The sequence below is a fragment of the Neolamprologus brichardi genome, chromosome 7 (genome assembly GCF_056152115.1).
Source record: "Neolamprologus brichardi isolate AB-2024 chromosome 7, ASM5615211v1, whole genome shotgun sequence".
In the NCBI taxonomy this organism is placed as follows: Eukaryota; Metazoa; Chordata; class Actinopteri; order Cichliformes; family Cichlidae; genus Neolamprologus; species Neolamprologus brichardi.
Window position 1 is genome coordinate 10,712,435 of NC_142110.1, and position 27,454 is coordinate 10,739,888.

Consider the following 27,454-nt stretch of genomic DNA (forward strand, 5'->3'; position numbering starts at 1 on the left):
GGCAAACCCCAAAGGTGAAGGGAGCACAGAGCTCCCCATCACACACCTCAGTGGGTATACGTTATTCTGTGCCCTCTTTTCTTTCCTTTTCGTTGCTTTATTCACTTCACAATTTCCCTATCTCTCTCTGACTCATTCTGCTTTCTCTGCTTTCCCTTGCCTATCAGTCGGAAAAGCCAGATGATCTACACTTCCCATCTTTCTCACTCACTCAGCTGTCCTTTCTAAGCCTCTTGTGTCTTCTGAAGTATAGGCGCTGTGGGAAACATCGCAGCTCCCATACTGATGGCTGGTAGATCCCTACCACCCATCAATGTGATGGCTGGTAGGCATCTTTATTATTCACAAAGTCATTCCTGGGATCAGAGAAAAGCACACTGACACATGAATCAGAGTGAATCTGCTTGAATGTGTAATTGGAGTTTTCATGTCTTGTATAGGTGACACATGTGCTATTGCAAGCAATATACAAAAACAAAGCCCACTCAGGGGTCAGTACAAGCTCTCTCACTTTGGTTATCTAATGTAGTGGCTGCTGGGGAAATATACTTCTAGGACAGCTTTGTCATTGAGATAACACTGGGCAGCATAGCACATGTTGTCCTGTTGCTGTGTGTACAGTGTTTTCGTGTATGTCATTTTTTGTATTATCATCCATCATACAACCTAATTTCCTGAAAAGTTGTCACAATATGAACAATTCAAATAAGAATGATTTGAAAATTTTATGAACCCATATTTCATTCACAACAGAAAATAGAAAACATCACATTTTAAAATTACTATTATAAGAAGAAAAATAATGTAATTTAAAGTTGTATGGGAACAACCTGTCACACAAAAGCTGGGACAGAGTCTTGTTTACCACTGTGTAGCATCCCCGTTTTCTTTGAAGAACGGTCTGTGAATGGAGCAAATATCTGGACTTTTGGATTTGCAGAAATGTCCCACTCTCGTCTGATATACAATTCTAACTGTCAACAGTCCAGGTTTATAGTGTTTTTCATTTTGTGAAACAAATCTTTTCAGTTGGAAAGGTCCGCAGGCAGGCCGGTTCAGCCCCTGGACTCTCCTAACTCAAAACTATGTCATTATAATATACATGCATATACCTTTCAGCACTGATGTTGCCTTTCCAGATGTACAAGCTTTCACTTCCATAGCTAATAATTTATTCCCATACGTTGACAGATGCTATAAAATACAAAACAAAACCAAAATATACTAAAATATAATATACTGGAGAGAAAACTATGAGAGCTATCTGTTCATATTTGCTGGGCACAGTACAATCAGTTGTTGCAAAAATGCACAGGGACACAACATTAAAGAGTGTTAGTACTTGTAGCAGATCATTTACCATTTGTTCATTTTCCACTGCCTGATAACCTCCCCCTTTTTTCTGTGGCATTTTCACTTGTAATCAAATACAGTGGATTCTGATGGAATCCACTGTATTTGAAACAGAGGAAAAGACTGAGCATTATCCTCAACAAAGCCAAGGAAGGGTACTGTTTTTATTACAGAGCCCTTTGACTGTTGGGGTCTTTGTTGGTTTACGGATTTTTGAGAACAATTAATTTGCCTCTCTATCCTAAAATGCATAATTAATATGAGTTGTTCCAGATTTAAATTTTTCTTCTCCATCTGTTTTCATCTACTCAGATGGAATCCATGTGTGGGATCAGAAGTCAAATTTAGGAGGTGATTTAGGTGTTAAATTCCATAAGAAAGGAACTTTGGAGCTTAACTAACAGAACAAGTTTCATGAAGTAGAGTATGATTTATGAGTGACCACAGGGAACACTGGTTACAGAGGCCCAAGGAACAGTGTTAAAAACTTGACAGAAAGAGAGAAAAGGATTCTTTGATGAGGAGGTGAGCTGAACTGCTTCAGAGTCTGTTGCTATGGTAGCCATGTGGAATAAATGAGCAGCATGAATTCCATTCTGAAATGCCTTCAGCACCCCACTGACTCAGGTAGACCCAGGCAGAATGTGAATGAGTCTGATGTCCCAGTATGTATTTCACTCTGGAGAATAAAAAGAACCGTGAACAGATGTTATTGGTTGCCCTAGATGTATTTTTCGGTGACGGTGACGGTGACTGTGGCGGGGCGTGGCCTGCGGTGCCGTGCAGAGGAGGCGGGCGCACCTGTACGGCATCCGCAATCACGCCCCGCCGACTTAAATATTGTACTGGGTCCTGTGGTGATTGTTGTTGTTATGTTGAGCTGGCAGCGGGAGAGCTGCAGCTCTGTGAACATTGTGAACAGCAACTGTGAGGGAGTAATAAAAAATTACCAAAATGCCACTGGGTCTGCCGTGGTCGTTTACAGTGACATTTTATACAGGTAAATACATACTGCACTATAATCAGTGTTGGGGGGTAACGGAATACATGTACCGCCATTACGTATTTAAAATACAAAATATGAGTAACTGTATTCTGTTAATTCAATTCAATTCAATTTAATTTTATTTATATAGCGCCAAATCACAACAAAAGTCGCCTCAAGGCGCTTCATAGATACAGAGAAAAACCCAACAATCATATGACCCCCTATGAGCAAGCACTTTGGCGACAGTGGGAAGGAAAAAACTCCCTTTTAACAGGAAGAAACCTCTGGCACAACCAGGCTCAGGGAGGGGCGGCCATCTGCTGAAACCGGTTGGGGTGAGAGAAGGAAGACAGGATAAAAGACATGCTGTGGAAGAGAGACAGAGGTTAATAACAGATATGATTCAATGCAGAGAAGTCTATTAATACATAGTGAGTGAGAAAGGTGACTGGAAAGGAAAAACTCAATGCATCATGGGAATCCCCGGCAGCCTACGTCTATTGCAGCATAACTAAGGGAGGATTCAGGGTCACCTGGTCCAGCCCTAACTATATGCTTTAGCAAAAAGGAAAGTTTTAAGCCTAATCTTAAAAGTAGAGATAGTGTCTGTATATGTTACAGTTGCCGTTTAAAAAGGTGGTATTCAGAATACAGTTACTTTGGAATACGTAACAGAATACGTTACAAAATACATTTTGGGGCATGTATTCTGTAATCTGTAGTGGAATACATTTTAAAAGTAACCTTCCCAACACTGACTATAATATAAATGCAAAAAAAAAGAAAAAAAGTGGGGCTGTGGTTCATGGCCAGCCATCTCCACTTTGGTCTTAAGGACATCAAGTTCCAGAAGTTTTGTACTTTCTTCAGGTGCAGCTCGGCCAACCTGAACTATGCTACCACATTCTTTTATTCGGGAAGTGGCCTTCTCTTGGCAACACGTCAAAACAAGCCATAGTTGTCCAGTGCAAATGGCACTTTTCCGAACTTTAACATTTGATATTTTGATTGTTGCTTACAGAGTCTGACATGTAGTTCTTTTTTGCAGTTTCTCTGAGCATCCTCAGTCTTGCTTTCTGATGGATTTGCTGGGATGTCCACTCTGGGAAGATTGACACCTGTCTTGAATCTTTTCCGCTAGTGAACAGTCTTTCTCACTGTAGAATGATGGACTTCAGATAGTTTGGAAATGGTCTCATAGCCCTTCCCAGATTGATTAGAGGCAATAGTTGCTCCTTTAAGGTCATTGCTTTCCATTCCATTTCCTTCTTTGGATTATGTTTGTAAATCTAAAAGCTCCAGACCAACAAACTGTCAGAACTGCTTTTCTAGAGGTGCCCGCACTTAAGGACAATGAAGTGCATTTGAGCATAAGCACCAGGCTGCTACTTACTCTCAATTTTTACGGAAGCAGTAAGGGTGTACTAATTTTTCACACACTTCTTCTGCATGTTGGCTTAATTTTTTATTAAATAATTGCACAGTGTAATATGCCATGTGTTGCTTACCAAATTTTAAGACCTACTATGCTGCTATGGACCAGGTGATTTTTATGATGCCCTGATATGTAAAACCTTAGAACTGACAGATTGTGTGCTACCATACAATAGTATACAATATACATACAGCATACGATACACATAATACTGTCGGTACATTTGGTGTGCTTTCTTTTTAATAAAATATAGGAAAATCTTGCTGTGATTATTTCAGTTGTTTTAATGTTGATATTAAAAAAAGAAGTTCTACTTGCTGAGAAATAATAGAGGTAAAATAAATATAAAAATATATTATATTATCGTAGATTATTATAAAAATATATATATTATTATTATATATATTTGTTTTGTCTTTTTCATTTCTGTTTTAATCATATGACTACTGCATAACCACTTTCTCCATCTGTTTTTGTGTGTATGCTGTTACACACACTCGTAGTATGCGTTGCCATTATTGATTGCTTAACTACAGAGGTGACAACAGGGAAGGATGGTCCATCTTTTTTTAATGACAAGAATTTATAGGGGGTATAGCAGACACAACATTTTATCAAGAATACTCAAGGTGAATGATAAGTGACATTAAGGCCTGACATAGAAAAGTGGATTTTTTTTTCATCACATACCACAAAGATCAAAACAATTTAGAAAAGAAAAGAAATAAATAATAAAGAAGAAATATGGTCCTCTGGAGTAATTACCACACGACTACGGTGTATATTTCACTGTAAGATCATTTCTTTTTGTGTCATTCCAGGATAAATTGAATATATATATATCGACTCATCACTTTTGCTAATGATATGCTTGGATAGTGACCCTATCATTTATTTGGTGTTTTTCTTCACAGAGAAATTTGGTGATGTACATTACTGTTTGTGGTAAAGCTCATCTACAGCATCACTCATGAGAAACAAAATCATAATGTGGCTTTAAAGAGTGTCAAAAGGAGGAAAGAGAAACAGTACGAGAGAAAACAAACAAACAAACAAACAAAGCGGAGAGGGAAAAATCTTTTTTGGAATACACAGCTATAATTATCAGATATGCACATAAGGACCACCCTGAATTTTAGATAAATACAGCATATAATACACACAATACTGTTGGTACATTCGATCACAATAGTAGACACATAATAAATGCAGACACAGAGCAACAATGAGATCCACTACTAAGATCACATTTCATCCAATGTAAAAACTTTTAGAAGTGCTTAGATAGTAATTATTTTCATCAAGGGTGCAACTGTAACAGAAACATGCCTCAAATATCCATCACAACACGCTTTGTATTGTGGTTATTGTAACTACACACCCCAAACCATGACTGCAGTCATAATCAAAATAGCAATATCATAATGCTCAAATTATTTTTCATTGTTCAAAAACAACATATTCTCCAGTTATTGACACCTAAAAAGCTAAAGTACTCAGAGAAAAAAAAACTACGAAAATAAGTTACCGTAGTAACAAATAAGGTAAAAAGGCAGTTGTTCCCTCTCATGGTACTGTAGGTGCCGTAAGAGTTTGCTGGATTTTACTGTTGGTTTAGAAGTAAAGCAGCCTCTGTGTGCGCTTCAATTGACAGCTGGATCAATCCAAGGGAGCGGATATTAACATATGTCTCTTCAGATTTGAAGCAATGTTGCTGTTGTCCATATGCTTCCAGGTCACTTTCTCCATACTGACACTTAAGTTTGTAATGTTGATCGGCACCAAAAATAAGTTTATATGACAAAAAAAAAAAGGCAGAGTGTTTTTTAAACAAGAGGAAACAACACAGTCAAACTACTCAGTAATAAATGTAGCTACAACAGCGAGGCAGCTTGCTACTGTTCTTTTTCTCTCTTTTTTTTTGTACTGCTCTTGTCGAAAGCAAAGTGAAAACCTTTTACATGGTGCAAACACTGAGCGAGTCTGACCTTTAGACTGTGTGTGAGTGCATGTATGTATGTGGAGTGAGTCTCTGTTCTCCTCAGGTGTCCAAGGTGTGCCTGGGAGCTCTGTGGGAGTTCTCCCCTCCCTTTCCTTTCACTCTCTTCTCACCAGCCAGAGGAACATACTTTCTTTTAGTCTTTTTACGTTTCTTATCAGAGCACCACACTCTCTCACAGTACTCTTCCACTTTTTGAGCATCCCCATAGCCAATCAGCTGGAGGAATTCCTTATACCACAGCCTGGAATGGGAGCCTGATGCCAGGGATGGTGCCAGAGATTTGGGGCTGATGCTGGGGAGTGGTAGGGGACCCATGGAAGAGTGACACAAAGCCGCTGCTTTTGCCCCATCTCCATCATTGACCATGTGGATTGCTGATTCCACCTTCTCTCCTCTGAGCACATGTAGAGTGATACGTAGCAATGTGTGCACATATCCGTGTTCCACCGTCTGGCATACGTACACACCAGCATCTGAGCCTCTTACACGTAAGAACAGCAGCCCATGTGAGGTCACAACAACTCGTTCATCACCTTGAACCTACATGAAGCAAGAGATAAAACAACTTTTTATGCCACTGATGTCATTTTGTGAATTAGGTTGACAGAATGTTAGTATTTTAATAATATGCATAACTCAGTGACTTTTTAAAAAAAGATTTTTAGGAATATAACCTTTCTGAGTTTCTCTACACTACAGCATTAGATGGAATGTAAGATATAAGCATTTAAATCTGTAACAATCTATGAACCTTGTCATCTAAGTAAATGCGACAACTTGTTTATCACAATAACATACTTAATACAAGTATGTTCGTAGTATTTTAAACATGCATCAGACTTACCTGATGGTTCTCCCCTCCTTTCTGGAAGAACCAAAGGACCTTGGCTTGAAGTGATCGCGGGACACATTCCAGTAAAGTGCTATTGCTCTCCACCCCGTACACCAGCCTGTCTTTAGCTCTGTGCCATTTTTCATCTACGCACCAATACGCACACATCATAAAACACAGTGAGGCAAGAAAAATGACATTGAGCTGCTTTGACCTTTCATTAGTTGGTAAATGTACATTGAATTGTTCATTGTTCTTTTGCTATAGCACAAGTGCACCAATCACATAGTTTTTTTTTTCAAACGGTTTTTGTAACATGTAACCATATTTGTCTGACAACATTTTTAATATTCTAGTAAATACAGGCAAGTGGCCATGCACACCCACACAAACATGCACATCCCACAGTTCTTTTATACACTAACCATCAATTTGCAGTCCATTGCACAGCTGGACAGCGTTGCCATGGCGCACATCCTGCCGCCTGAATCGCCTGCTAAAAAGTGAGAGAGAAGCAAAAAGGGAGTAATTTTGAACATGTGATGAAAGTGCAAGCGATGGGTGAAAAGAAAGACAGAGACAATGTGAGCGTGGGGAAAAGAGGGCAGCAAAGATGGAAAGAGGGAGAGGGTGATCAAGTGAATACTGATTGGCATTACATAACATCTGGCTGGCATGTCTCTCAGTGTCTGTGATAATGACTTGGGAAACCAGCTTCACAGCATTGTGACTTTCAGTGCAAGATCCTGAAATGGAACCCGAGGGGGGGGGGGGGGGGGGGGGGGGTCTACTATTAAAGGTGCAAACAGATGATAGCTCTTACAGACATTTGCGATAAAAAGAAAGTGACTCCTGTACTGAAGGGTGTGTATATATGCTGTTACCTCCTGCTGGGGTAGACTCCAGCAGGGTAGTATCTGGAGCAGGTGATACCATCCCAGGCACAGTAGGGATCTCTGGCCAGACAACAGTCAGCACATTCTGAACCATAGAGGTCACATTGATGCAGTCTGACCTGAGCCAAACCCACTTCTGACCCAACATACAGCTGTTGCTGTGAACCAAAAAAATGTGGCCCATTAGAATTGATTTGCAGGCTAATTAAAATGAGACTTTGCATATACATTATGTCTTGTCCTCAACCGGCAGATCTACTTAACAATGCACAGGCAATCATGCAGATCTTGTCAATACAGTGTTATGCATACTGTCACAATGTTATCATCTTGTGGCTAAACAGGAGAACTGCAGAACTGCATTAGTAACACAAATAACTATTCAGATTATTGTCTTACCCTTTTAGGTGATATTAGGATCTCTCTCACTGGTGTTTTTACCTGCAAAAAAGGGAAAAACTTTACTGTTATTTAAGAATAAAGCTGAATAAGTGGTTGGTTCATTGTATGCTATTACAAAACATAGCTGAAAGCCTCTTGTCATTCTTCTGTCCATACCAAATCAGCTCTTAATGAAAACAGCAGCAGCCACTTCTTGTTGAGTAATTTTCAGATGTAACTGATCTTAGTAGAGAAGAGCTAATGTATTCATGTTATAATGAAGATCTCTCAGCTGTCAGGTTGAACAATCACACTTGTACTCTTCTGATGATCGAAAGCAAGCAAATCAGCAAATCATTATCCTCTCGTAGTGTCGCTGCAGCAACTGAATTATGGTGTGGACGTAATATAATGCAGAATTCACTTGGGAACAAAGTCTACTTTGCTTTCACATTCTGGAGCAAAAAAATATGGTACCCTGAAAACTTCTAGCTCTTCCAGCAGCACCTCCTCCATAGTATCTGTGTCTTTGTTGTAGATGGTGATAAATTTAAACACCACTGAGTCATCTAACAGAAGGAGAGATAAACATTATACTGTTGCAAACAAAAGCAAACAAAAAAGTTATGTGTGAAATGGTAAGAAAATGTTGTTTTAAAACTATTTATGCAACAACTTTGTGTTTTTACAGAACACCTATTAAATTTCTTTGGTGTTTTTCTGATGAAATACTCATTACTTGCACGTTTTGCATGGATTTATGCAGTCCAGTACAGTGCCTATACCTGTGCCAATGTAAAGAACGTGGTAGTGTCCATCTTGGGCTTGGACTCTGTCAACTGCAATTTGGGTCAACTTTCTTCTGCCTGGTTCTGTCTGTAATAGGACTGGTCTATGATGTTGCGGAAGGACTGGATTATACATCACTGGGTGAGAACGCAGAAAACGCAGGACCTCATCAGGGAACTCCTTAGAGCTGGAGAAGCCACCACCGTTCACTTTACTGGCACACTGTGATGTAAGCAAATAGAGAAGAGGATGGGACAAAGATAAGCAAAGACTATTAATTGCTTCATCACTGCATAAGTTGAAAAGAAAAAAGCCGACACACATTAGTCATGCTCAAACTGCCCTGGCATGACCTGCTAAGGTAGCCTCAACAGTGCTGACATTCACTGACACTGCTCTGCATTCTTTCAGCACTCTGTATTTTAAAGGACATCCGCTCTGAACACAGACTGGATGTATAGGAGAATAGGAGAGTGCCCTCGATAAACAATGCTGGTGAAACTGTTAACTAAATCACATAAACGTGATTTATTTCAAATTTGGGTCTCACAGATCCAGGTCGAGGATAGGGGACTCTGTCCTCATAAGGTGTCCAGTGATGCTCAGGTCTCTCTCTGAAGGCGAAAGGCCCATTAAAGGCCGCTCTGATGTCATCCATGTGATAGACACAGACTGCATAACCTTTAAACACCGTGCTACAAAGAAAGGGTTCATCAGTAAATTTGATAGAGAGCGAAATTCTTTAATTAAATGCTGACATCTTTATTTCTCACCTTGTTGTGCTAAAGAGGCAAAAGACTTCTGGGTTTTTCTCATCCTTGTTGTTGAGCACAAACACGTCCTCTGAAACACAAAATGTATCATTTAGATTTAGTGTATATATTGTTGAGCACACATGAAGCTGACATTTTTTTTTGGCTCCTATCATTGCCATTCTGAGTATGTTAGCATGCTGGCATTAAAATTTAGTTCAAAGTTTTAGAGAAAGGTTTTTTTTTTCATGCAGATGGTTAGATGTGTCTTTAATGCATCTTTGACATCTCCAAAGCAGTGGGAGTTGTTCATTTATTCTCATGATGTCTCATTAATCACATTTTTTCCCTCTAAATGGGATGGTTTGTGTGGCAAAGGCAGTAATAAATGAGACATTGACACACAATGTGATGAACATCTGAAACTTGTAAATGTGGATGGGTGCAATATAAAAAGAAGAAGAAGAAAAAAAGCAATCATTAGATAACGTGGCTTGTAAGGCTTTGTTGTTTCTTTACCGAGCTCATCGAAATGCGTATCGATGCCATTGGGTCCAGCCACAGAGCAGATCAGACGAGTTTTCAGGAAGGAGGTCCATCTGTTCACCAGCATCCTCTGTCCTCCTTGGTCATTCTGAAAGATAAAGGCATGTATAGGTTTTAATGTCACGGTCAGTATAAACATTTTGGTTGGATTTTTGTTTCTGTAGTATTCTCACCGCACAGACCCGTCCAATACGGGAATAAACGGCCTTGGTCACACCTTCGGCATCCATCTCTCGCTCAGTGAAAAAGAAGTAAACTTTATCATCACCTCTGTCGTCATTGTCAGGTATAACTGCTGACCCAACAAATTTGGGTTCTGTAGGAAGAAGAATTAGTTGCATACAGTGAAACATTTAAAAAAAAGTGTTATATGAACAATTCTTTTAGGAAAATAAATGTGAATATATGATTTATTAAGAAAACATATAATAAATATGAAAAAATCTCAAAGCTAGTACTAATTAGCACAGTTACACTGATCAGCCACAACATTAAAACCCCTCCCACACCATAAAAATGACTTGACAATTTACCTCATTGCACCTCCCCAGCAAAAGTGTCTAACAATACAACAAAGAGTGCATGCCCCTAAACTCTGGAGGTCCTACTGAGATTGAGTACCTGTGGCACATGCCGGCGCAAGTCAGATCAAGAGGCCCTACCACACAAACTAGTGGACCCAGTGCATTTGCTGCAAATGCTCATGAGCCAAAACCACAGGACACCCAGGCAGCTGGTTTTGATGTTGTGGCTAATCAGTGTATATTGACTTTAATTATGTAGTGTAAATCACGAGCATTTTTTTTAATGTGATTATAAGCCTTGAAGCTATGTTTGAGAAGAAACATGTGTGCCAGATAGTTAACGTCACATTCGACACGAGTAGGAGGTCACAGTTTGCACTGCCACGCCATATGGACATATTTGCCCTTCGCATTAATAAGGACATGTTATTACAATCCTGTAATGTACACCAACCATTTAGCTGGGATCTGTCGTTTCTTTCTGTGCGTGTGTAGGTCTGGTTGTTAAGTCGACACAAAGCACCATCGTTCTCCCAGTAATCAGTGTAGAGGCCAATATAAAGCTCTCCTCCTAATGTACACATGGACAGACACAAAGTAACAACAGTGCTATTAAAAAATAACATCAGTTTCTTTTAATGTGATTAAAACGATATAAAGTATAATTATTTATTAAAATAAATTAAATAAAAAGACCACAAGGTGGCAGTGTTTACTGGCCAGAGATTTACATGCTTTATCATGGAACTAAAATGAAAACATGGTCATTTCACAACTGAGCCTTTAACTTTTAACCTTAGATAGGGAGGCGTTGAGTGATAGGTTGAGCAGTTCTTACTGGATAACGCTGATGTGCAGGGACTGTTGGGGTCATAAGGACTTCGTCCTCTGCCACTTGTAATGCTCTCTTCTTCAAGAGCAAACAGCCTGTCCTGAGGAAAACATGCAAACACTTTGATATAGGTGTAGTTATTTTCACAGGGATTCACAAAACAGGGCCACAAACACACACTAAAGAGTTACTCCTGCGCAAAGGCTTTGACAGCACCTAAGCAAATTCCTTAAGCTGATGTGTAGAGGAATAAATCGAAAAGAACTGCAGAAAGGAAAGATCAAAAAATGATGGATTAGAATGAGGGAGGAAGATAGATGAGACAACAAGTGATGGATGACCAAATGGAGGACTTCTGTCTGGATGGGTATAACCAGCTATTCTCTACTCTTATTTCATAATGAGATCACCACTTTTACCGTTCAGATGCTAACAGCTGAAGTATGCACACACAAACAGACCCACACATGCTTACAAATACAGATCTGAACTCCCTATAGAGCCACAGCTCATATGCTGTGGGCCACAAGTGATTTTAACAGTCAATGGCAGTCCAGGGGAGATGTCATATACTGCAGTGATTTATGTGCAGCCACAGAACCCTGCTGTGAGGTGACTACCGCCCTACGCATGACTGTAACAGAAGCCAGTTCTGGGGTTAAACTCATTCATCATAAGAAGTGGCCTATCAAAACTAAATGGAAAATAGCAAAAATACATCTAATCAATATTACTGTACTCTTAGTCTGTACTCTGGTATGTGATTTGTGCTTTTATTGAAACATCTAAGCCACCTGATATTCAGTTGATTGGTCATTGGTTGGCATAATCGATTTCAATAGTATCTATTAATCTTTGTTTTCCTAGTGTATACATTAATAAGATCAAAATTAAAGGTAACTAAAGACTGAATACAATCTCAAGTACTACATGCATGATTTTGGGTGGCAATTTGGGATGTAAGTTTTCTGTGCTTACATAAATCAGCCATATCTGAGTTTTGTGCTCAGCTATGAGCATTCCAATGACCTGAGTGATGACTGAGTGTGGTTCCTGCCTGGAAGCTATCCCTGGCTTGGTTGACCTACTGGACAAGTGCTGGAATGCAGGGCGGAAACCTTATTCCTTCTGCTCACTAAATTTATAAGCAGAGAGGGTCCACATGGACGCTCACTGGCACAAAGCCTTATGCTCTCCAAAACCAAAGCTTTACATCTACAGCAGCATGTGCAGTGTTTTTACAGCAGAGCAGACCCAAGGCTGAAACTTTATCAAAACACTTCATGTTCATATCCATCATAAGGGCTAGCATTAAGAGTAAAGAACCTGGGATTAGTTGCTCATTTTGATGCCAGTACCTCGTTGTGAAATCCATCATAAACCAATCCAAGTCTTTTTTTTAGTAGAAATATTGAAAGTGAATAATTAGAATATTGTAACAGAACTAAAGATCAGAATTCACAATTCTGTTTGACTTTGAAGTGTGTGAAATTAAGTTTTTTAAACTTTTGGTTCCTAAAATGAATGTTTGTTTTTTTTTTGTTTTTTTTCTGTATCTTTTACCATTTGACCTGAGTTTGTCTTTTATGTTTGGTGTGATTGTACAGCACTTTGGTCAGCCCTAGTGGTATGGTATGATATGATATGGTTCTTTCTTCTGGGCTCACCTGCCATGTATGCCCAACTCTGACCGCAGCACAGATAGGGTTGAAGGCTCCTGTTCCACAGGCCAACAGGTGGGTCTGGTTGTACTGTTGTAAGACCTTTATGTAGTTTGCACACTCTTGCTGTTGGAGGAATTACAAGGATGAAGGTAAAGTTGGTAGGGGTCAGGAGTTGTTCTTTTACACTGGGACCAAACAGTGAAAAATGGGCAATGGAAACATGCCAGGGTGTTACTGGATCATTAATAACATTGATAAAGCATGTTCAGGTTCATAATCATATACATATCAGGCCAATAAATATTCAGCTGGTCATTAGTGCTTACTGTTAACAATAATAATAATAACAAGTTATAGCAAAGAACATAACCATCTGTATATTCAGTCATATTTTATTGCAGAAGCCTTACCTTTTCCCTGCCTTTCATGAGACATTCCTCCACCTGATAGTCTGTACTGGCCCACTGGATCTGAAACGCAGCACAATTGTCCCCCCACATTTACTCTTTACACTCTTTAAATATCACACAAAAGAATTGTTATGGACACTGATGTGTCTTTTCCTGTCTTCTGTCAACGATTGATGTATCTGAGTGTGTTCTTTTTCCCTGTGTCTTCACTTTCTCTCCTGTTTTCTCATTTCTCGGTTTGCACATCTTAAATTTGCTTCTTTTCTCTCTACCCTCATCTTAGTCCCTCCCACGTGACATATAAGAAAAGAAGAAAGCAAGGAAGATAAATTGTGAAAGAGCAGTTGGAAAAGCAAGCATTTCATGCTTCAAAGCTATCATTTTAAACCACTTTGCAATTAAACCCTGCATGTGGTACATCTGCAACATATGTCCATTGTTTTGTATTTTATGATGTTTGCATGAGCATAACTGTTTCCATGACAACATATATATATATATATATATATATATATATATATATATATATATATATATATATATATATATATATATATATATATATATATATATATATATATATATATATATTTTTTTTTTTTGACATTCTTACCACCATATATATATATATATATATATATATATATATATATATATATATATATATATATACCACCATATACATATATATATATATATGTATATGGTGGTAAGAATGTCAAAAAATATCTTTCTTTTTCATTATTACGCCTAGAATTCATGAAGAGTCGAAACTTTGATTATGCAGTTGATCATATATCATAACCAGTGACTTCTCTCCTGCTTTTACCATGATTTATATATTTAATGTCAAGACTCTGTCCTACGTTGCGGGTGAAAGGGATACACCTGTTCACCATCCCTGCTCATAGCTCCTCCAGCAAGACTGGAACCGGGTCTTTGTTGTTACTTAATATGCTTTTTTCATCTCCTTTGTTGTCCGTCCACCTGTCTGAGACTGAAATCAATTTCAGCACACCACGCTGAAAGATGTCTTAATTCCTAAAATGCATCTGGAGGACAGAGCAGAGAGCAATCTTGCTAGGATGGAAAAAAAATCAACGATGAAAAGGTGTACTCTCTGTAGAAATGTTTTCACCCTCATTGTAAAAAAGAGGCATGACACATGGCTTGAATATACAAACCAAGGTGGGAGGAGAAGTTTTGAAAAAACTATTCCAGTGGTATTTATATTCATATGTTGATTAAGCATTTGTGATGATCCACTGCATGTTTAAACTTTATGAAGCTTATGTGTAAGTTCAGTAAGGAAGAGCTGTAATCACTCATGTGCCTGCTTTGCTGGGTGTTCGGCTGCTTTTCTTTTTACCTGTCTACCGTTTTCTCACACTGTCAGTCTTACAACTAACATCGTTACTCTAGTCCATTCATCTTCTCACCTGCCCGCTTTGAGCCAGCCAGTTTAAATCTGTGCTCTCCATCGCTCTCCCTTTCAGACTGTCTTTTGTGCAGCCCACCTCCTCCCCACCTCCACCTCAGACACTTCAGCCAGAACACTATTCAAGCCTGAGTCTTCATCTTCACCACCAGTGTTGGTCAAGTTACTTGAAAAAAGTAATCAGTAACTAATTACCGATTACTTCCCCAAAAAGGTAATCCCGTTACTTTACTGATTACTTATTTTCAAAAGTAATTAATTACTTAGTTACTTAGTTACTTTTTAAAAACACGATTTACAACCTGAATAGGTGATAAAGCGATAGATCTTTCAGCCCAATTCTACTTTTTCTGCATAATCCATCATACAAAATGTAATCAGATGGAAAAGTCTCTTTTTAAAACTTGTTTTATTAGTTTTAACCTTTTAACTTTATGAATCAAGCAAAAATTTAATTATACGCAACATTCTCTGACTGGAAGAAATTTGTTTAATATTTAAACTTATTTTCTGCACATTCCAGCACATAAAATATATATTTTTTGTGTGTTTACACTCACTCTTTCAAATAGATGCAAGTAACACACAGCAGAAAATAATCAAAGACTAGCGGTCCTGTTGCTCTATTTTCACCTGTAAAGCAGGACTAGCATAGGCGGAGGTTTACCCTGGTGCAGGTGTGCCGCAGCGGTCAGTGGAAGAATCTGCGAGTTTCTCTGTGAATTTCCCATTACGTCGTAGTGCACTCGGTGCTTGCTTGGAAGTTTAGGGGTTTTTTTTGCTGTAAAATGAAGTTTTCTTCCCACGCACAACGGACACTAATGTTTTTGTCACTTTTTATGGAATCAAACTCAAAATAAGGTCAGTACTTCCACGCTTTAAACGCTGCACGCTCATACTCTCTCCCGCACTCGATATATTATCCACTGTTGATCTGCGCACAACTGTTGTCACCAACGTCGCACTCGCTTACGTCACTGTCATGAGACATTCTCGCAAAAAAATCACGGTTTTAGTAATGCAGTAACGCAGCGTTCCTACGGGAAAGTAACGGTAATCTAATTACCGTTTTTGCAATAGTAATCGCTTACTTTACTCGTTACCTGAAAAAAGTAATCAGATTACAGTAACGGGTTACAAGTAACGCGTTACTGCCCATCTCTGTTCACCACCACCAGCGTCTAGACTTCAGGGGTCCTGTTCTAAATCCTATCACAGCTGGGATTCCATTCTGCCATGATGGGTCATCTGAGTCTAATCGCAAAATACATTCATTGTCTATCTCAGTAAATCATGTTCAGTTCTTCCAATTGATCTCTTCTTACTGAGCTTTATATTGTCATATTGTGCCATTCTGTCATTATAATTAAAACTAGCAGAAGTTAAGTTATAACAAAACAATTTATTGATGCCTAAGCATTGCAGTTGTGCCAAACTTCATATTTAAGTGACATTGCTTTAAAATAAGGCCCTGAAGCAAGGCTGTCTCGTTATGTTAAATGCCTGTTGTTTCACTTCCTCTCTTCTTTGTCTCCTCTGCTCGCATCTCATCAGACAATGTGAGGTGAGGATGTAGAAACTCAGAAATGAGAAAGGGAGGATGTGTTAGTTGCATCCTGTCTCATTCTTATCGCCGCCTCTGTGATTCTCGAATCGTTTCCAAATGTTCCCAATTAGCCTTTCTCCCACTCTCCTCCTGTCTCTATAGATAAGTTTATTTCCAACTTTTAAATAATTTATCTGTTTTTGTGTTCACCCCTTAACCCTTTAAGACCTACCATAGAACCAAGTCCGCCAGAGCTGATATTATATTTTTACATGCTGTGGAGCCATTTTTGGGAGCATTTCAAGTTGATATACATCAATACAACCATTACAGCCCAGATTTTAATAATATGTCTGCATTAAGTGCATAGTAATTACATGAATTGCAAAAAAGTGCAATAAACTACAAAAAAATTGAAAATTGTTTTTGCTTTTTTAACATATATTTCTAGTTAGAGAAATTTAAGAGGCTTATCCCTCAAAACTGTAAATACAAAAAAGTTGCACAAACTAGTTTCCCACCACAGGAAATTTATTTTGAGTGTCTTCATAGTTTTATTTTTGAGATACACCAATTTTTATATACTGCAGGAAAAATGAAAAATAAATATTACAATGCAAATTTGCAAAAAAGCAGCATATGCATCAAAATAAACTATTTCCAGCAGTGCAATATGAGTCCTAAGCATCCCAGAAACGACACAGAACGTCATAAAGTCAAAGATAACTTTTAAAAACACCAGTATAGGCTCATGAGGCCCTGATGGTAAAAAAAAAAAAAAAACTACATTTCCGCGAAAATGACGTCACTTCCGGTTTTGGGCAGGTAATGGCAGACATGCAAAAGTTCGCACTGACGTCTATTCTAACGTAGGAAGTGTTATGAACAGCTGATCGGATCGGCAAAGCGTGTTTCTGGAATATTATGTTTTTGTTGCTGCAAGCGCTTTTTATGCAGTTTTTGCAAAGCTATATGTGGAAGGAAACTGTGACCGAGGACAAGCTGATGGCATAAGATGTAAGTACAACTCCTCCGGTTTCATATGCAAAAAAAATTATTGTGCTAGCTCACGTGATTGCAGAGCTACCGGGATTTAAAAATAGTTACGCAAAACAGAGCGTGCCCGCTCTGACCGGCTTTAAAGGGTTAACCTTACAGTGCCTGTTGTTATGTATCTCTTCAGTAAGTTTTAAAAAACTTCCTCTTTATTTATTCATTTCCATATTTAGCTCATCATTTTGAACCCATGCCGGATAAAGAAGCGTTTACATTCATTTTGGCTAGTCTATAGACTTATGGGTCTAAATATCGCAGTTGCTGACAGGAAGGAAATATACCAGACTCACCTCTGCATGGTGTGTGTTAACCTGGTCCAGGCTAAGAGAGAACAGAGCATTCTTGGCACCAACATAAAGCCTCTCGTGGCCCTCATCCAGCAGCATGGTCTGGGGTTGAAGTGACACTCCATGTTTCTGGAACACCCAAGTCCTGTTCAGCTGCCAAAGCTCTATATAGACAATACAAATAAATTGATTACAATAATAAACACAGCACACATTTAGATATACTTTACATGTATGTAGCTTTTTGACTGTAGTGAAAGTCAATTTCAGCCAGACACCCTTCCTCAAGAGATTTCTAACAACTCTAGAAACCTGTGCCTAAAGCGCAACTGCTCAAGTGGCCAAGGTCATATTGCAACATGTGTTTTTGATTCATACCAACACCATGAGAATCACAGACAGCAAAGGTTATCTTTCCATCTTATGTCTCCCTTCTCAGTGATACCTATATCTCACTTCAACAGTGGTTATCATCCCTAAATCTGAAAGAAATGACAAATAAGTGATTTCTTAGAAGATGACTCTTTTTAGCTACATCTTGAAAATGCAAAAAAACTGAAACGATTCAGGAAGTAATCTTTTGTATAATAGAAGGGTCGTTTGAGTTGCACTAGGCTATGGTTTCTTGTACTGAGAGGAAGCAGTTTTGTCAGACAGGAAAGCGAACTGGCTCCTTATCAGCCATTAGTTTAGATGAGCTGCCACTCCCTGTCAATTTTACTTTAGGTGATTTGAAATCTTATTCTAAAAAGGAGGCAGTGGACCATCACATGCATGTCATTTTATATAAACATAAACGCACCAGCAAACATGGTTTGCATCACAAATACCACCCATGCACATGCACACCTGAGATTGAGCTTGGCAGGCTGCCCCACCATACCTGCTCTCTGTAATCTTCATGAAAGACTGAGGGAGAGGGATTTAAACTAAGTCCCAGACTTCCAGAGGCATGCACTTCCTCTGGGTTCCACTGGCCTGAAAAACCTTTCATTAACACATGATTGGTTGGGCTAGGTGCCCTCGTAAAGGAAGAAAGGGGATCTGGTGTGTGTTAATGGTGCTTTTGAGACCTTAGGTCAAGCCAACCAGACAAGCTAGAATTTGTGAAAATAAAAAAAAAACAACACATTTATTCGTCCTACTTTTCATGAAAATGGTAGTTCATCTTCACACTGTACATCAAACTCCTTTTGAAAGAAGAGAAAAAAAATAATAACCTACTTAATCATATTACTGTACCAGCCTTTGGACTATTTAAAACAATGCTGAGGTGCCTCTACGTGCCACGGCTGCAGGGGGTAATTGTATGATTTGTTTTTCTAGGCGCTGTATATTTTTAGTGATACTCGATCTCCAAGATAGGCGGAGAGAGTGTTTATCCTATTTTGCAGATCACTCTTGGCAACAGTACTCCACTCGGTGGAAAGTTTTATTTGTTTAAAATAGGATTAGGTATCCACAGAGGAATGGGTGATTGTGTATGTTTTGTTGCTATTACGATTTCTGCGTTGGAGACAAGTGACAGTTTGTTTGAGTAGAATTAAATCTTTGGTGGTTAGGTGGCAGAGACGGAGAGTGGCAGTGGTGTTCTGCCAAGGCTCAGACATGCTTCCTGTAATTATCTAATCCACACACATACACATACAGACAGCCCCCACCACACATACACAGACTTCTTTCAGTTTTTGTGTCACTCACATGCAGATTTTTTTTATCTCCTTGATCCCTCTGTGCTAAGCTGGACTTGCATTGAGCACAATCCTCTAACACTGGCTTTCAATCAGCTCTTTCTTTTTTCTTGTGATGTCATATATGCAGCTACTCACTTAGATGACTGACTTACAGGGCAATTTAAACTGATGGAATAAACAGTGTGTAAGTCAAACCCATTTTTCGATCTGCTTTTCACTTGTCTATGTCAATAAAGATGAGTTGCAGCTGATTTATATGGACACATGCACATAACAAGGCACTAAGATAGACCTGTAGGAGTCTCTCTCTCACACACACACACAAGAAAAACTGCAAATAAACTTACATTTAATTGTGTAGATTTGTTTGTTACATTGTAGATATATGGTGTTCACCTCTTTTGAACTGGAATGTTTTTACAGTAAGCAATGTTCATTTGAAGAAAGAAAAAGAAAAGGAAATGCAAAAATGAAAGTTCTAAAAACCTATAATCACATATAAAAAATGTTATAATTACAGTTGAAGTTACAAAAATACAATCAGTGGATCTTCTGATTATACAGATGCACTGAAAGATGTTTCAGAGGAGTCGTTTAAAGATTTCTCCTCTGTCATTATAAGTGCATGCCACCCCACTGGCTGAATAAAGGAATGGGGGGATTTCCACAATTCTCCACACTTCTCTCTGTCTCTCTCTCGCTCTCTCACCATCTGCAGCCAGTGACAGCTCCTTAGCCAACAGCTAAGTAGTTGGAAGGAGGAAGAGGGTGTTTCTCTACCAGCAACTTTGCCAAAGAGACACATGGCCCTCCTGTGATCCCACTTCAAATGACAGACACAAAGAAAATGGACTCCCACAAGACGCACACTTTCATCCGTTGTCTGGGGAGTGCTGATAGATGTTTAAGGAGATTTAATGTGATGAAATCAAAATAAACTTTGTCATCTCTTTTTTATCCATGTATGGAAATACTGTTTTGCTGTATGAGGGGATACAGTATGTGTATTTGTGTGTCTCCAAGTGTGCAGCAGTACTTTAGCAGCATTTCATCTATGGCCACATAAACCAAGGTAACTGCACACAGGAGATCATGGAGAAAAAAAAGAACATTCCCCTGGAAACTTAAAAACACAAATTAAAGTATCTATCATAATTTTGTATATTGCCGAGGACTAAGCACACATTTAACCTAAACTTGAGGTAGACAGGCTCATATTTCCAGCAAAATAAGCTTACGCATGTTACACTGAGTAATGGGACTTGTGCGGGAACAGAAACAAAGAGAATTATTGAAGTGAACTGTTAAAGGGTAAAAAAAAAAATGAGAAGGGGGTCTGTTCTCCTGAAAGCCTGAGTGAGACTGCAGAACTCCTGGGGGTGGGGTCAGGAGCAGAAGAACTGTGGTGTTATGCCATTATCGGTATACAGCCTTGTGTTTCTATATTCCCTTGTGTGAGGGGGAATGATGTCACAGAGCAAAATGAAACCCACATGGTGTGTCTGTGGAGGGTGAGACAGAGTGTGCTTCTCTGTAATGACAGGAGAGCAAGTATGTTTCCTGAATAAAGTTATAAATTAAGATAAGACCTAAAAACCACATCAAAAGGCAAGCAGATACATACACCTCATACGTACTTCATCTCTTCGCAAGGTTTGTGAATATATCACTGTGCTGTCTTTGACTGACATGTAATTAAAGCCTGTCCCCATCTGTTACTCCTTCAGTCATATATGAAGTAGGCTATGTGGCTTCTGAGATAAAAATGAAGGACTTACTGGATAACTTGATGTATATCGGCGCTGTATGTTAAAGGACCAGAATGTATAAACTGATTTCAATGTCAACTCCAGCACGGTGAATGCAGTACTGTCCACAAGTCTTTAGCCACACTAGCGATTTATTGAATCATACTGGATATGTGGTGTATATGGAGTTTTTCAAGACTTTTTTCAAGGTTGTGTTGCAAAATTTGCTAAGCTCTCCAACACCACTGGCTGAAATGCATCCCCAAACCATGACAGATCATCCAATGTGCTTTACAGATGGCTGTGGAGACTCACTCTTTTGAACATAATTAGCTGCATATAATTAGCTGGGGACATTAAAAACACTTTGGATCAATATTGTGTGAAAGCATTTATTACAGTTCTCCTCTCTTCTTATTTTCCCCCCAAAGCTGGCAGAGTGAAATAACAGAGACCTTTCCTGTTATTTACTCTATTTGACGCACCAGCCTACAACAAACAATATCCACAATGAATCCATCACTTTTGCCATCCTTCATCCTCCTCCCTTGTAATATCATTGCAGCTTAGACTCTACAGAGGCAAACCATTTTTGTCTTATCTATGCTTCTCTGTTACAAACGTAACTCACCTAGTCTTCATGCTCGCTTCACTGCAAAAAGGTCAGAAAGGATATTAGAGTTTCACCAGCTGCCTTCCCCTCTGGACATCTCATTAATGAACCAGAGAACACATACATAACACAATGGGTGAAAAAAATGATGGTGAGATGTACACACACACAAAATGAGAATATGAGAAGGGTGATTGTAGAGGCGACTGGAGACGGCTGAAAGATGATCCCTTTTCCTGTGCTAGCCTAAAAGGTGTGATTTACGCCACCATTCCCTTCATTTTCTAGCTGTTTGATTTAAGGTCTACAGTATGACTTGCGCTGTGACCGCAATGCAGTGTGGTAAATGCTAATTATAGGCCTCTTCACACACAGAGGCAAGATACATAATGGGACTCCTCACTTAACATATTATATGTAAGTAGAAAAAACAAGAAGCAAAAATCCCCATTTCTTTTGAGGCAAACACATCTAGAGTCACACTGGTGTTTTCCATCTTAGCCCCAGATGAAAGTCACCCACATATTCATCATTTCAAGATTGTAAAGTACACAGAAAGAGCTTTTTCTTGTCTGGAGTGGCACCTCTAAAATTATAGTTTCAAAGGACATGAGTAATTGCTACCTGTGCTCACACAGATGCTTGCACCTCAGCTGCCTCTGCTCAAATCACACAGTTTTACAGTTTCTACTGAAGAAAGGCAATGCTAAGCACAAGCTTTGCATTTCTCAACCAGTGTATTTACTTATCTATACCTACTTTTTTTTAAAAATAAAAAGCATGTTTTGCTCACTCATGTGAAAGAAATAGTAAATGATAAAATTAGGCTCACAAGTTGTTGTTTTTTGTTTTGTTTTTTTTAACTTTCTTTCTCTTGAAGTTTCCAATTGGACATAATAAAGAAAGTGTATCTGTTTATTTATAAAAGCAGTCATATGCAGTATGATTTTAACCTTGCCAGAACACCTTTTTCCCCTTTACTGACTCGCTGCATTAAAATATTTTTGTTACTAAATGCTTACAGCTTTAGTGAAAATGTGTCCTTGGCAGACGACTGAGGAAATTCCTGGTCAATTTAATTATTTTAAAATGATCATTATTTTTCTTCCTTTTTTTTTTACTGTTCTGTGTAGGTATCTATTATGTGGCAGGAGAAAGTGGTGTTTTAGCTTTGTTAAAAAAGCTATTTATTGTTCCAATTTGTTCATAAATTAAACGCACAAGTTTCTGGGTGTGACTTTTTTTTCCCAGCTGGGTCATTAGAACTATGCAAACTATGAAATCTGCTGCATCAAACTCTCGGCAGCTTAGGCCAAGTATGATGAAAGTGCTGAGGAAGAAGCAAAATACATCTAAGTCTGACCACCTATCTGCCGCCTGTCAACATGCTAGCTGTGCAACAGCTTCATTAGCAGCAAAATTGATGGCTGTCCTAAAGGAAGAGCTCATTTCACTTCACAGTCCTGGAGAGCTGAAAAAACAACCTGCTGCCAAGCACCATGAATGATGCAAATCCAAACTGCATGGTCCGAAATTTTCAAAACAAACAGTATCTTTTTATTTTTGTTTTATGGTCAGCATATCTCGCTAATGGGGGCTTTCTGTGCTATAGGGAGTTTTATTGGGCAAAAGCCCAAGCAACTGAGATGCATTAACATCTTTGTGTTATTTTTAAAGTCTTTTAAATCTTTGCAGCAGAAGATTACGGTCAAACAGCGCAGAGTCTGTGTTTGTAACTCGATACACCATATGATTTAGGTAACAGCTCGGATTTAACTGGATGTGTAAGCACATGAAAGAATGAGTGGGATTAAAGTGAATTTAAATGCATTTAAAGAAGTCTTCAATGGAACAGAAGTCTCGAAAAGAACATTGGGAAAAGATCAAAATAAAAGAAATAGTGAATAATTCTTCCATATAACGTGCAAAGTATGGCTCACATAAAAGCGCAGAGAGGTCCATACTGTATGGCAGTAATGCCATCTTTAAAACACATGGTAATGGGCCCAGAGGAATTCAATCTCACAAAGTCTGGAAATTTGACCTCTTCATTTATTGAGCTTTCTATTGATCCCACATCATGGATCGGCCCATCTAACCAAAAGCAGAATACAAGTATTTCATTATTGATATTAGAATATTTTCTTTCCCATTATTAAACCTTCGCTTAAATAGTAGAATTTTGTTTTTCTAACCTGCTTTGATACCAAATGTTATGATAATATGGTCATACTTCTAGGAGTAGGTGAGTAAAACCACATCCATCTCTTTCCATCTTCCTGAACTGCATTCAAATTCTCAGCGTGTGAAGAATTTACAGAATTTATTTCGCCTGTACATGTGTCTCTCTTTGTTTATGCATATATGTGAGTTTAGGGTGTGTGCAAAAAATCACTGACAGAACAGCCCATGAGGCATAAATTAGGACTTAGATGTTTTTCATTCCATAATGATAGGATCCAACTGCAGCCATTTCAAGCTCCCCTGTGCTAGCCAGAGCATGTAGCGAGAGAGAGAGAGAGGAAGAAAGAGTGCTAGGTGGTATGTCAGTGAGTGTCTCAGCTCGTCCCCTTGGGTATTTAATAAACCGAAAGTAACAATGATAATTAATACCTACTTTTTGTGACTAAGCACATCAGTGGTGATTTTCTAACATTTGTTTTGGTGCGAACTTTGCCTTACTTTTCATTGTAAGTTATTGTGCTATTGCTGACACATGAGGAAAGACGAGAAAAATAACGCATGCAGTACATATCATAAAACAGCACACCCTCTTACTGATGAACCAGACTTGTCAGCTTTCATAACTGAGTCCAAACACGTATTTTTGAGTTATTGACCATCCAAATTCCACACCTATTTTCAACCATGACTAACAGGCTTATGTGAAATCATCACCTTCTGTTGCTGTAGAGATCAAAGAAACTGTGAGAAAAGGCCAGTGTTTACTCAAGAGTTTTATCTGCAAAGATAAAACCCTCATTATTGTCTAAGAGATACACAAAAATCAGTCTACATACCAGGGCATCGCAAACTCCCACACACACTTTAACTGGCACGTGCACGCACGCACGCACATTCCCGCGCACCAAGAAAAGAAATAAACAACGTTTCCATCACACCACCAGTATAGCATGAGAGAAAGCCACATTTTAGATTCTCAACCACCATGGCTGGGGCACCAAAACAAACTACAAGGAGGCTCCTTAAATATCAACACTGGGTGAAAAAAAGGGTGCACTTCCCAAAGTCTTCCCTGAGCCAAGGCTGCACAGTGCCAGGTTAAAACATAAATCTTCAATAAACATCTCATTACACGGTAATGATAACTAACAGCATCCTGAACTCACGTCCAAAAAATAGCACTTTTTTTAACTTCACTATTTTTTCACTGAGCATTTGATGCATCATTTCATTGCTTATGTATAACTTAAGCTTAAACTATAATGCTTTAAAAATGTATAAAAACTAATATTAGCTATTAAATTTTTAGTGCAGTCATCAACTATGCTGCAGTGACTACTGGCAGAGAACAGAAGTCTATTAAGTATGGACAATGATTTTGCATTATACCTGTCTGATTTCCAATTTCCAGTTATTAGTCTGTGCAGAAAAATCAAAGTGCGCTGACTAATTTTTGATAAATCAGATTGTCTCTATATTAATGAAGCACAGGGAGCATTTTAAAGCATGCTATATAAATATTTATTGACAAAATAAATGAAAAGAAACACACATTAGATATTTCTTACCTTTGTTGGAGAGACGTATCCTTGGGTTGATGCTGTGTGCTGTGTGTGTCATGCCCAGCAGAGCAATATACAGCAGCATCAGCGAGAGATACACAGTCCGTATGCACTCTACCATCATCATTGATATACACATTCTACATTTGCCTATTTAGAAGCCATGCAAGTCCAGAGTCTCAACGTAGCCTCCAAGGTCTTCGGAAAAAAAGAAATTGCCCACAGGTGTTTGCTCAGCAGCGTTCTGCAAATACTGTTCAGTAAGATACAATCTTTAATATAACAATCCAACAAGAGCTTGCTTGGAGGTAGCAGTCCATTTTCTAATGATCAAAACAATGTGAATTGGCTCAGTGTATCTCTGCAGCTTCTATATAGCCTCTGCTTTCCCCTATAGCAGTCGACTGAAAGCTGCATCCACCCACTACCTCTGTGGACAGGGTAGTGCTTTGGGTATTATCCTTGTTTGGTTTTAGTAACCAGGGAGAAGAGAAGTCCACTTGCTACATTCACGCCGCAGTGCTCACTGTCCTCTGTCCATATGTCAGTCCGTCTGTTTTTTTTGTCTGTCTGTATGAACAGCTTAGATCCACTCTTTCTGATGTGATGAATGAAAAGAAGGTAGAAAAAAATCAGATCTATGAATCCCACAAAGGTGTAGATGCTAATTTGTAAAACCTCAGTGTATAAGTCTATCCCAGTAGGAGGGCAGACTGGCAGATCTGGAGCTGGAGCTGGTGTGCTCTGTCTTCAGTCTGTGTTCCTCCTCTTGGGTCCACTGGAGCCAGTCATTCTCTGGACGAGAGCCCAAGCAAAGGATGAGTAGAAGAGGGGAGGAGTGGAGAGCCTCGTGCCTGACGTGCGGTCTCTCTGCACTAGGAAAGAAAGTGAAGCTCCAGCTCCTAACTCTGCTCACGCTCAGTCAGGGAGGCTCCAAACCTCAGTTGAAACCTCTGTCAGTCACTTCAGATGGTTTCTACCACAGCTACTGATCTGGGCAGAGGCCACCTGCCACAGTGTGGTGTGTTTGAGTAAAAGCCTGTGTGTGTGGTTAGAAATGGACTGAGTTTGTATCAGATAGAAGGGCTGAAAATTGCCCGCTCCTTCCTCTAAACTGCCTCAGGATCTGTTTTTCCCTCCCAGGCAGCTGGATTAAGTGCAGTGTGTCTCCCAGGCAGACTTCCCCTCCTCTAATGTCACTCTACAGACTACCCCCACTTCTTCTCTACCCTTGCTCTACTCCTTCACTACCTTCTTTTTGCTCCTGCCCCTTCTGCATTAATATGGACCACAGCCAAGGTTAACTGGCACTTCTTTTCATTTTCAATTATTTCCCTCTTTGTGCTTGTTTCCATGTGGATAGTCATTACCACTGTTACCATGGGTTTCCATGTACAAGGTTGCTTTCATGAAGATTTTTCCTTTCTTGCTTAGGTTCTCTTTCTTTTTATCTTCCTCCCCATCATTCAAACTCATCAGTTCATTAAAACCTTGTTATTAGTGTATGCTGCACCGTCTTCTCTGATTTATCCTACCAGGACTTTTGTTTCTGTAGTCTGTCTAAAGTTAATTTCTATCCCAGGTTCCCGCAGCCCTTGTGTATCTGTTACGGTGTTTAAGATGAGGTATCCAGGTCTTGTCAGCATTGTAGAAAAGATTGACTGAACATGTTTTGCAAACACATGCAAAAACTTACTGAAACACGCAAAAATAAGCACAAGAAGAGATTGGAGTCATTACTGAATCTGCAGATACCCTTCAAGAAAATAACATAGACGTCAATCCACCGGAGCAGATCTATATCTGTCTTCTGTGAACCTCTCTGAAATACATCTGTTTTTCTCTGTTCTTTCTCATGGCTGTGTGTTGACATCAACATTAAGTCGTGCTGATCCATGCTTAGCACCCCAAGTAACCCATCA

At 39.0% G+C, this 27,454-nt stretch overlaps 1 protein-coding gene across 1 annotated transcript; it reads right to left on the minus strand.

The window, feature by feature from the left end:
* Nucleotides 1-4,816: 4,816 nt before the first annotated feature.
* Nucleotides 4,817-26,717, minus strand: sema3e (sema domain, immunoglobulin domain (Ig), short basic domain, secreted, (semaphorin) 3E). Its single transcript, XM_087843081.1, has 17 exons — nt 25,539-26,717; nt 17,735-17,895; nt 13,405-13,464; nt 12,998-13,117; nt 11,337-11,430; nt 10,953-11,069; nt 10,148-10,290; nt 9,948-10,062; nt 9,450-9,519; nt 9,227-9,371; nt 8,673-8,898; nt 8,365-8,456; nt 7,906-7,947; nt 7,495-7,664; nt 7,036-7,106; nt 6,623-6,756; nt 4,817-6,318 (listed from the first exon to the last, which is right to left on the minus strand). Exons 1-17 carry the CDS (start codon nt 25,669-25,671, stop codon nt 5,818-5,820), a joined length of 2,394 nt encoding a protein of 797 aa, XP_087699207.1. The 5' UTR covers nt 25,672-26,717; the 3' UTR covers nt 4,817-5,817.
* Nucleotides 26,718-27,454: the final 737 nt, after the last annotated feature.